General features: G+C 39.7%; 1 protein-coding gene across 8 annotated transcripts in view; it reads left to right on the top strand.

Annotated features, from left to right (window-relative positions):
* The window catches only part of LOC123938945 (protocadherin gamma-C5), a 172539-nt gene that overhangs the window by 47978 nt on the left and 113471 nt on the right, over nt 1–11090 (top strand). Inside the window, exon 1 of one of the 8 annotated variants that reach the window (XM_046000750.1) lies at nt 5590–8151. The exons of the other annotated variants lie outside the window; for them this stretch is intronic. Coding sequence (XP_045856706.1) covers nt 5731–8151 — 2421 coding nt within the window. The 5' untranslated portion in view covers nt 5590–5730. Of the gene's footprint in view, nt 1–5589; nt 8152–11090 lie in introns of those variants that run through there. 8 annotated transcript variants of the gene reach the window in all.

Below are 11090 nucleotides of genomic sequence, written 5' to 3'. Positions count from 1 at the left end.
ATCTCAAGGTCATGAAAATGAGCCCTGGGCTCTGCACTCTGCCCAGAGTCTGCTTAAGATTCTCCCTCTCTCCCCCTGCCAGTCCCTGATCCCCATGCTCTCTCTCTCTTCTCTCTCTCCAAAATAAATAAGCTCTTAAAAAAAATACTCTTTCTAATGTAAAAAAAAAAATTGCAGCCTCTGTTAAAGAACAAGGTCTCAGTTTTTCACCAATGTTAACTAAAAGTATGTGTTTTCTAAAATAATGGAGATCTGTGAGAGATATTTTCCCCCTTTACTACTTAGGAATCAAAATTATTTTTATGGAAGATAAAAGTAATTGATGTCTGTAGCAGACAAGACCTGATCTTTGGTGTTAGAAAACCTGAATAATATTCCTGGAATTATCTGTTATTCATCTTGGGGAGTCACAGTTTTTAAATTAACATGTAGATTAAAAAGACTTGTCTTACCTACTTCACACAAATTCTGAGAAAATATAAGAAAATAATTTTATTAATGGTTTTTCAACTATAAAGCAGTATAGTAAACAAGTATTTGTTGACATCACCAGTATTATAATTTTGATTTTTAACAAATGTAAGCACCTAATGCTGCTTGCCTACTACAATGTCTTCTGCAATCTATGTGTTTGATAATATTTAAAAATGAAAGTGGAATTTTAAATATGTTTATTAGTGTCCACTTACAAGGCCATACCCTTAAAAAATAGAGTACTGAATAGTGAACTGGAGAATGAAGGATTCAGTGTTCAAATGAGAGTTTAAATAACTTAGCATGTTTAACCCAGATAAAATAAGTTTTCTGTCATGTAGCCACTCTATTCAAATATTTAAGGAAAGAAGGGTTGTCATTAGAAGAATGAGTGGTTTAATTCATCATGGCCCAAAGGTGTGGATGAAACTGGTTTGGTGAGTAGAAAAAAATATTTTTGAGTTGTTCTTTTGTTGTTGTTTTTGTTGTCGAAGTTGTTCTAATGGAAAATGGATTGCCTAGGAGGTGGGAGGTTCTATTATTAGCTCTTTCCAAAAGTAAATTGATGGCCCTGGAATTAAGAGAATACAGAGGATAATAGAACATGGAGGATAATTTGATGAGTTGTTAAAGTACATGATAGCCAAGGTCTTTGCCAATTCTAAGGTGGAGGTTTCTATGACCTGATAATGCAACAGATTAGCCACTTATGCTTCTAAATTTGCTATGCGCATTTAACATAAATAGTTGAAACGACCTCTTGAAAATAAATGAGAACCTCCTTTGTAACCAGAAATTTTCAGTCTTCTTTAAGATAGTATTGAGTTGATGTGCTTAAATTAGTTACTAAAGGTAATATATATTTCTCTAAATCAATATTGGGATAGTTACATCAGCAATTATTGTAGAATTATTTATTTCAAGATTCCAAATGTATATGTTTAAGAGGTTCCAGTCACACACATTTTCAAATCCAATTTGTTTGTATGTTTGTGATACTATCTATCCTTTGATGGTTTTAATCAAAATTTAATAGTGAATAAGGTGCCTGGGTGTCACAGGTGCAGTCAGTTAAGCATCTGACTCTTGGTTTCAGCTCAGGTGGTTATCTCAGGGTCTTGAGGCCAATCCCCAAGTTGAACCCCATACTCAGTGCAGAGTCTGCTGAAGACTCTCTCTCCCTCATCCCTTTGTCCCTACCCTCTATGTGTGTGCACACTCTCTAAATAAATAAATAAATAAATAATTCTTTTTAAAAAGAACTTAATAGTAAATAATTTGAAAGAACTTGAATCTTGAATATTAGTCATAGGAGTCAGATTTTCTCATACACATATTAAACTTTGTTTCATATGATCTGAGAATGTAAATGCTATTTTTTATATCACCAATTCTGGATGATTTAAAACATCTTGAAAAAAGGAACAAAACAAACTATATCCATTTATAAGCAAAGCTCACTGTTTTATGGATAGTAGCCTGGTTTATTTTATTCTCTTACTCACATCACTAACTAATAGGATGGTTTATTTTATTCTTTTATCTGAATTACCTATGACCATTTCATTTAAATAAATAAAATATTTTATTGGGAAAGTGATCATATTTTACTCTCAGTAATAATCATTCATTCATGCAGACTGACCAAGTGTTAACTCCTAGCAGTCATGGAATTTGCTAAATTCTGGCTGAGGCTCTCTGACTTACATACCATATAGATCATTGTTAATAAGATAAACAGTCTGAGATTTTGAGTATATACTGAATTTTGAAGCATCAAGGGGGAAAGCCTATCAAATTATAGGGCTAGTTTATCATTGTGAAAACAACCCATCTGATCAAACTTGTGTTGAGGTAGCAGCTGTCAAAGGGAAGGAGTAAAATTTAAGAGAGAAATAGAAAATAATACCTGCATATTTGCCTGGGAATGGAAACCCAAACAGAACTCTAAACAAATGTTTTCTCATTAGAAAAAAGTTCCATAAAGAAAGGAGAGAAGATTGGGGCACCTGGGTGGCTCATTCAGTTAAGCAGTTAAGCAGCTGCCTTTAGCTCAGGATCCTGGGATAGAGCCCCTTGTCGGACTCCCTGCTCAGCAGGGGAGACTGCTTCTTCCTCTCCCTCTGCCTGCCACGCCCCCTGCTTGTGCGCGCGTGCGCGCTCTCTCTCTCTCTCTCTCTCTCTCTGTCTCAAATAAATAAATAAAATCTTTTAAAAAAAGAAAGAAAGAAAAAGAGGGGCGCCTGAGTGGCTCAGTGGTTAAGTGTCTGCCTTCAGCTCAGGTCATGCTCCCAGGGTCCTGGGATCAAGCCCCACAACAGGCTCCCCACTCTGCTGGAAGCCTGCTTCTCCTTCTCCCTCTCCCCATGCTTGTTTTCCCTCTCTCACTGTGTCTCTCTGTCAAATAAATAACTAAAATCTTTAAAAAGAAAAAGAAAGGGAAGATGAATAACTTAATGTCTGAGAAGTCAATTAGACTTTCCACAGAATTTTTTCCATGGAATTTTTTTATTCAAGTACAAAAATGAAGGTCGATTCTTTTTTTTTAAGATTTTATTTATTTATTTGTCAGAGAGAGAGAGAGCACTGGCAGACGGAGGCAGAGGGAGAAGCAGGCTCCCTGCCGAGCAAGGAGCCCGATGTGAGACTCGATCCCAGGATGCTGGGATCATGACCTGAGCCGAAGGCAGCTGCTTAACCAACTGAGCCACCCAGGCGTCCCTAATTTTTTTTTTTAAGATTTTATTTATTTATTTGTCAGAGAGAGAGAGACAGAGAGGAAGGTCGATTCTTAAGGTCGATTCTTCCCAATAACTCAATCAGTAATAACATACTTCTTTTAAAACTGTAAACTTATTTCAATTGTATATAGTAGGCTTATGTTATATTTAATGTATCAGTGGTCTAGCAGAATCTTTTTTTTTAGCAGAATCTTTAATATTTAAATTTATGTTGTAGAATAATTTAAGAAAATTTGATTTCTAGAGATAATACAGCCAAGGAACTTCCTGAAGTATGCTTTATGTTCACAGTATGTTTGTAATCTTATTTATCTAGATCTCAGTTAATTAGCTCCAAAGAAGCTATCCAGAAGTAATAAGTTAACTGAGACTTTTTAAAAAAAATAGTAGAATAGGAAAAAAATGTGAGATGACCCTATGAATTTTGAAGTGTTAGGTAGAAAAAGATCACAACATTGGGAACCAAAACATCTAGACCCCAGATTTTGTTGGAAAATGTCTGCAAGTACTCATGATCTTTAATGACTTTGTTTACGTCAACAGAAAGTTCAAGATTACTACTAAACAAATAGTGTTTAACTTCTACATATGGAATTGATCTGTAATGCTCATATTGGCTTCTTTGAACAAAAGTTATTTTATCTACTTGGTGAAAGCAAATATGGCTATAAATTGGTAGATTGAAACAGCTGTTCATTCAAAGTATTGCCTATATTTTGGAACAGTGCCATCAAAGAGCAGAAATAGATTACTTACTTAGGAAATCCCCAGCAACCAAGCTAGGAAGCATTTTCTCTCTTTTTAAGATTATTTATTTATTTGACAGACAAAGATCACAGGTAGGCAGTGAGGCAGGCAGACTAAGAGAGAAGAGGAAGCAGGCTCCCCGCTGAGTGGAGAGCCCAATGCTGGGCCTGATCCCAAGACCCTGGGATCATGACCTGAGCCAAAGGGTAGAATCTTTAACCCACTGAGCCACCCAGCTGCCCTGCTAAGAAGCATTTTCAAAGTTACTTCTGATTTCTTCTCCTGGTGCTGCTATCTATTCCCCTAGGGGCTAAAATAATTTACAAAGCAAGGTTATTTCTTTCTTTTAAAGTTTATTTATTTATTTACATAAGTAATCTCTACACCAAACATGGGGCCTGAACTTACAACCCTGAACTCAAGAGCTGTGTGCTCTTCTGACTAAGTCAGCCAGGCACCCCATAAGGTAAATTTATTTTTTGCCAGGTCTTCATTTCAGGACTGGTAACTCTTTTCTCCTGCAACTCTGTGGAAAGAATTTTATTTTTGTCAGCTAAGAGTAGCCTCAGATCTATCAACAATTCAGTTTTACTTAATTAACATCTTTGGAACAACTGGTACCTCTAAGGAGCTTCTCAGGACATTGTATGCTCAAAAGACTATCTGGAGGCCCGCCTTTTTTCAGTTATTCTAGAATCGGGTAGGATGGTTATTTGAATTGCACAATGAAAAGAAGCAGTCAACACCCACTTTCTTATGGCTCCACAGGCGGTAGAATCTGCAAATTCCTGCCTTCTATGCAAAATGAGTTGTTTCTATAGCTGATGTTGCTGCTAGGGTTCTTACCTCCTCTCTAATGGCACTTTTTGAGCATAAAGCACCAGCCAAGGCAGATGATTTTCCTTTTTCTTCTCAGAACACTGGAAGTGAGAATATTTGTATCCCAGCAATGGTTTTACTATTATTTAGTCAAGGACAAGGCAATTCTCTCTCATTTTTAAAATTACTAAAATGAAGGCAATGGACTAAATCATCTCTAAGAGTCCCTCCAATCAAAAACTTTATTAAATTACCTCTCTGTATTCTAAAGAAAATTTTGACTCTCTGAGTCTTACATGGTGGTGTGTAGAACGTAGTTGGTGTTCAATATTATTGAGTTAATTTATTACACTCTGATGTAAACTGTTTCTATATAACATCTTTCTTATGTATATATACACATACCTTTTCAAAATAAATCACACTTTTTTACCTGTAAACACTGATTTCACTGGATTCTATGAAGTCTGAGGCAGTACCCGACATCATTTCAAAGTTGAAATGCAAAACAAAATACTTTTAAAATTATCTGGAATTAGTGATCATCATGAACATTGTTGCATTAATTCATCTTCTTGAAATATATTTTAAATAATATCAGATATATAGATCAAAGAAATATAAATGGAAGGATTTTGAAGGATAGAACAACTTTCTGAAAAATCAGTTACTTTGCTTTAATATGGTGCAGTAACTTAGTAAGGACTCTGAGCGCCGCTGTTCACCAACCAGGGGGAAAATGGTGCAAGAAATCTGCCAGAACCACTGAGCTTTATCATACAAAGAAACACCAGATTGAGACAAGCTCTCTTCCAAGCTTCATCAAACTCAGGTCTCTTATACTAGATTCTGCGCTTCTTTTACGAATACAAAAGATTCCACGCTGACACACTGGCATCCAGAAACACAACAGTAGATAGCCCAGCATCTAAACAAGATCGGCACAACAATGGCGGCTCCGCAGAGGGGTGGGGAATACAGAAGATTCATCCTGCTCTCCATCCTCCTAGGAACCCAGAGGGAAGCTTGGGCAGGACATATTCTCTACTCCGTGCCAGAGGAGACAGAAAAAGGATCTTTTGTGGGTCATATCGCTAAGGATCTGGGTCTGGAGCCCGGGGAACTGGAGGAGCATGGAGTCCGCATCGTCTCCAGAGGTAGGACGCAGCTTTTTGCTCTGCATCCGCGAAGTGGCAGCTTGGTCACCGCGGGCAGAATAGACCGGGAGGAGCTCTGTGCTCAGAGCGCGAGGTGCCTAGTGAACTTTAACATCCTGATGGATAAAATGAACCTTCACCCAGTAGAAGTGGAAATAATAGATGTTAATGACAATGCTCCTAGATTCTTGATGGAAGAAATGACTGTGAAAATAACGGAGAACACAGCTCCTGGGGTGCGGTTTCCATTAAATGAGGCTCAGGATCCAGATGTGGGCACGAACTCTCTCCAGAGCTACCAGCTCAACCCCAATCATCACTTCTCCCTGGTAGTGCAGACTGGAGACGATGGAGGTAAATATCCAGAATTAGTGCTGGAAAGGGTGCTGGATCGAGAGGAAGAGGCAGTTCACCACCTACTTCTTACAGCCTCTGACGGTGGCGACCCACCCCGATCCCAGACTGCCCACATCCAAGTAACAGTGGTAGATGTGAACGATCACGTACCAGTCTTCTCTTTGCCTCAGTATCAAGCAACTGTCCCTGAGAATGTGCCGGTGGGTACAAGATTGCTAACGGTGCATGCCGTTGACCTGGATGAGGGAGTCAATGGGGAAGTGACATATTCTTTCCGGAAAATAACTCAGAAGATTCTGCAGATATTCCAGCTGAACTCTCATACAGGAGAATTATCAACTTTAGAAGGCCTAGATTATGAAGAGTCCAGCTACTATGAAATGGAAGTTCAGGCTCAGGACGGTCCTGGTAGTATAACAAGGGCTAAAGTAATGATCACAATTTTAGATGTGAATGACAATGCCCCAGAAGTGACTGTAACATCTGTAAGCAACTCAGTCCCTGAAGACACTCCTCCTGGAACTGTAGTTGCTCTTTTCTACCTTCAAGATAGAGATTCTGGCAAGAATGGTGAGGTAACCTGCACTATTTCAGAAAATCTGCCTTTTAAATTAGAAAGATCAATAGACAATTACTATAGGTTGATGACAGCAAAAAACCTAGACCGGGAAAAATGCTCTGTGTATAACATCACACTGATAGCCACAGATGGTGGAACCCCACCCTTGTCCTCAGAAACTCACATCTCCATGAACGTGGCAGATACCAACGACAATCCACCTGCCTTCCCTCAGTCCTCCTATTCTGTCTACATCCCTGAAAACAATCCCAGAGGTGCCTCCATCTTCTCTGTGACTGCACATGATGTGGACAGCCAGGAGAATGCTCGAGTCACTTACTCCCTGTCTGAAGACACTCTCCAGGGGGCTTCCCTCTCCTCCTATGTGTCCATCAACTCTGACACAGGCATCCTGTATGCCTTGCACTCCTTCGACTATGAGCAGTTCCGCGACCTGCAGTTGAGAGTGACAGCGCAGGACAGCGGAGACCCACCACTCAGCAGCAATGTGTCCTTGAGTATATTCGTTGTGGACCGGAATGACAACACACCAGAGATCCTGTACCCCACCCTCCCCACTGACGGTTCCACAGGTGTGGAGCTGGCGCCCCGATCCGCGGAGCCCGGCTACCTAGTCACCAAGGTGGTAGCAGTGGACAGAGACTCTGGCCAGAACGCCTGGCTGTCCTACCGCCTGCTCAAGGCCAGCGAGCCAGGGCTCTTCGCGGTGGGGCTGCACACGGGCGAGGTGCGCACAGCGCGGGCCCTGCTGGACAGAGACGCGCTCAAGCAGAGCCTGGTGGTGGCGGTGCAGGATCACGGGCAGCCCCCTCTGTCGGCCACCGTCACGCTCACCGTGGCCGTGGCCGACAGCATCCCGGACGTCCTGGCGGACCTGGGCAGCATCGGGACCCCCGCCGACCCAGATGATTCGGACCTCACGCTCTATCTGGTGGTGGCGGTGGCCGCAGTCTCCTGCGTCTTCCTCGCCTTCGTCATCGTGCTGCTGGCGCTCAGGCTGAGGCGCTGGCACGCGTCGCGTCTGCTCCAGGCTTCGGGAGGCGGGCTGGTGGGCGTGCCGGCCTCGCACTTCGTGGGCGTGGACGGGGTGCGGGCTTTCCTGCAGACCTATTCGCACGAGGTCTCCCTGACCGCGGACTCGCGCAAGAGTCACGTGATCTTCCCCCAGCCCAACTACGCAGATATGCTCCTCAGTTTGGAGAGCTGTGAGAAAAAAGATCCCTTATTAACCTCCACAGATTTTCGTGAATGTAAGGATGAAGCTGAAAATATTCAGGTGAGTTCACTAATTACTTTATATCCTCAAGAAATTGTTTTGTGTAATTTTCTTGATTGTTTTGTGAAACAAGTGTTTGAAGGTGTAGTGAAAAACCTTTAAAGAGGTAAACCAAGTTCAACGATTTATTTCAGTGGTGATACTTTAATACAGAATACTTGTTGGTATAGGTTTTGATGTCCTTTCCATAGTGAAAACCTGTGGACAAGATTGTGAAAAGTGGACTTATCACATTTTTATACCTTCCATCTATCTTCCACTCAGTGTTCTTAATTCATGTGTTCTATAAATGAGAATGAATTGTTATGTCTTTCCCATTGCCCTAGGTTATCAAGAGGTTACCCACTAGATTATCCACCTCCCCTCTGGTAACCATCAGTTTGTTCTTAATAGTTAAGAGTCCATTTCTTGGGAGTACTTGGGTGCCTCAATGGGTAAAGCAACCAATTATTGATCTTAGCTCAGCTTCCTGATCTCAAGGTGGTTAGTTGAAGTCCTTCCCTGAGCTGGGCTCCGTGGGGGCATGGAGCCAACTTAAAAAAGAAAAAAGAGTCTGTTTCTTGGCTTGTTCCTCTCTTTTTCCTTGCTCATTTGTTCATTTCTTAAATTAACATATATCATATGGAATTTGTCTTTCTCTGATTTATTTCACCTAGTATTAGAAACTCTAGCTCCATCCACATCATTGCAAATGGCAAGATTTCGTTCTTTTTATGGCTGGATAATATTCCATTGTATATATTCACACATTTTCTTTATCCATTCATTAGTCAGTGGATACTTAGGTTGTTTCCATAATTTCGCTAGTTTAAATAATGGTGCTATAAACATAGGGGTGGGTGTATCCCTTTGAATTAGTGTTTTTGTATTTTGGTAAATACCCATTAGTACCATTACTGGACCATTGAATGGTTCCATTTTTAATTTTTGAGGAGCCTCCATACTGTTTTCCACAGTGACTGCACCAGTTTGCATTCCCACCAGTAGTATAAAAGGGCTGCTTTTTCTCCACATCCTCACCAACACTTGTCATTTCTTATGTTTTTGATTTTAGCCATTCTGACAGGTGGGAAGTGATATTTCACTTCCTGATGTATTTAAAGCATAATAGTGTATTAAAATTGGCTTCTGCTAGAAGAGTAGTCTAATGCCTAAACAATGAAATGTGTAGGGCACCTGGGTGGCTCAGTCCCTTTGGCTCAGGTCATGATCTCAAAGTCTTGGGATGGAGCCCTGAGTGGGGCCTCATGTTCAGTGGGGAGTCTGCTTTTCCCTCTCCCTCTGCCCCTGCCCTTCCACCTCCCCCTGCCCCCGCTTTATTTCTCTCTTGCTTTTTCAAATAAATAAACAAAATCTTAAATGAATGAAATGTATGCATCAAGCTTTGCTGAGATCTATATCAATGATATGGATCTAATAAAGGTTAATTGACAATAAAGACAATAAAGGTTATTGTCTGAAACCAAAAAACATGACATAAAATGTTATTTCAAGTGGCACTTGTGAAGTAAGCAGTTAGATGTTTTAAAACAAAACTCTACTGCACTATTTTAGTGGTACAGCCAAGTGAAGTGTGTTTGTCTCTCCTAGTGGGAGATTGGGGATACTTGCTTTATGAAACAACCAAATACTCAGGTCCTAGACCAGAAATTGGTTCAATTTATTGGATCTGCTAAAAAATCCAGTTACTAATAACCCAGTCTGGGGATAACTACTTTTATATTTGTTATATGACATTTCAGTGAAGGCCAGTATTTCAGTTGACTAGCAACATCTAGAAGGGGTTGATGACAAGTAATCTTGTTTACTTGGATTTACTTCATTACCAGGAACTATGCAAAATATTATTCCCCTTGTAACTTTGAAGATTGATGCTACATTTTGCAACTGGGAAAATAATTGTGCAATAGGAAGGAGGACAATAGGCTAAGTTTTCCTGGCTATGTTTACACTTTCCAGTATTAAATAGAAGGATTTGGGGGGGGGAACATAGCATTGGTGGTATTTTGGATAAAAGGGGATGTGCAATAGTGTGGAAGTGGGTTTCATATATTTTATAGGGTTCAGATGTATAAAAAGCTTAGGGAGAAGACAATATTATTGACACTTTGTAGGGCAGAAATATGATTATCAGGTATTTTGAAAAGGAGACTCCCCCAGCCAGATTCATTGGATACTTAAAAACATTTTTAAACAAAGGAGAGAAGCAACTGTTAAATCCAGTATGCTATTGCAAATGAATATTCTAAGGACTATTTCATCAATTGAGGTCATCATGGGATATTGTATTTAAGCACAAAAGTGAGAACCAGTACCTCATTGCTATAGACAAGGTTAGCTACTTTGTGTTTGAAGGCAAAATATATCTCTCTGGTAACTTTGAAGGTTGATGTTATATTTTATAACCAGGAAAATAATTGTGCAGTGCAAAGGAGAGGGAATAGGCTAAGGTTTTTTTCCGCTTATCATTTCCTTCACTGAAGTGTACATCAGATAATATTACTATTAAGAAATTATTGAAACTATTTTGAAATAAAGAAAGGTTTAGAGGTAAGTATAAATTGTGCCCTTTTAAAGACAATTTCAGCATTACTGATGCTTTCTGAAAAGTTGAAATGAATCAACAGAGAGGTACCCAAAAAGGAAAGAAATCAAGAAAAACAGAAACAAGGGAAGAAGACAAAACTTTATTCATATACTGCTAATTGGTAAGTATTCAAAATTACTGTACTCTGAAATCCATTAGGCTTAGTCTGTGTGATAGTCATCTATTAAAGTGTGGATTTGAAGATGGAGGAATAGTTATGCCAACATATGGATTACCCTGAAAACCTAGAAGTTTGGTATGTTTCTGTAGCTAAGAATATGAATCAATCGTTAAATATATAGATATATAAAAATAATTTTTTCAGTTATGCTCAGGGTTGTAATTATTGTAG

This window comes from Meles meles, chromosome 3, assembly GCF_922984935.1.
Source record: "Meles meles chromosome 3, mMelMel3.1 paternal haplotype, whole genome shotgun sequence".
Classification (NCBI taxonomy): Eukaryota; Metazoa; Chordata; class Mammalia; order Carnivora; family Mustelidae; genus Meles; species Meles meles.
The sequence above is the reverse complement of the archived record's forward strand: the minus strand, read 5'-3'. Positions and strand labels throughout refer to the sequence as shown.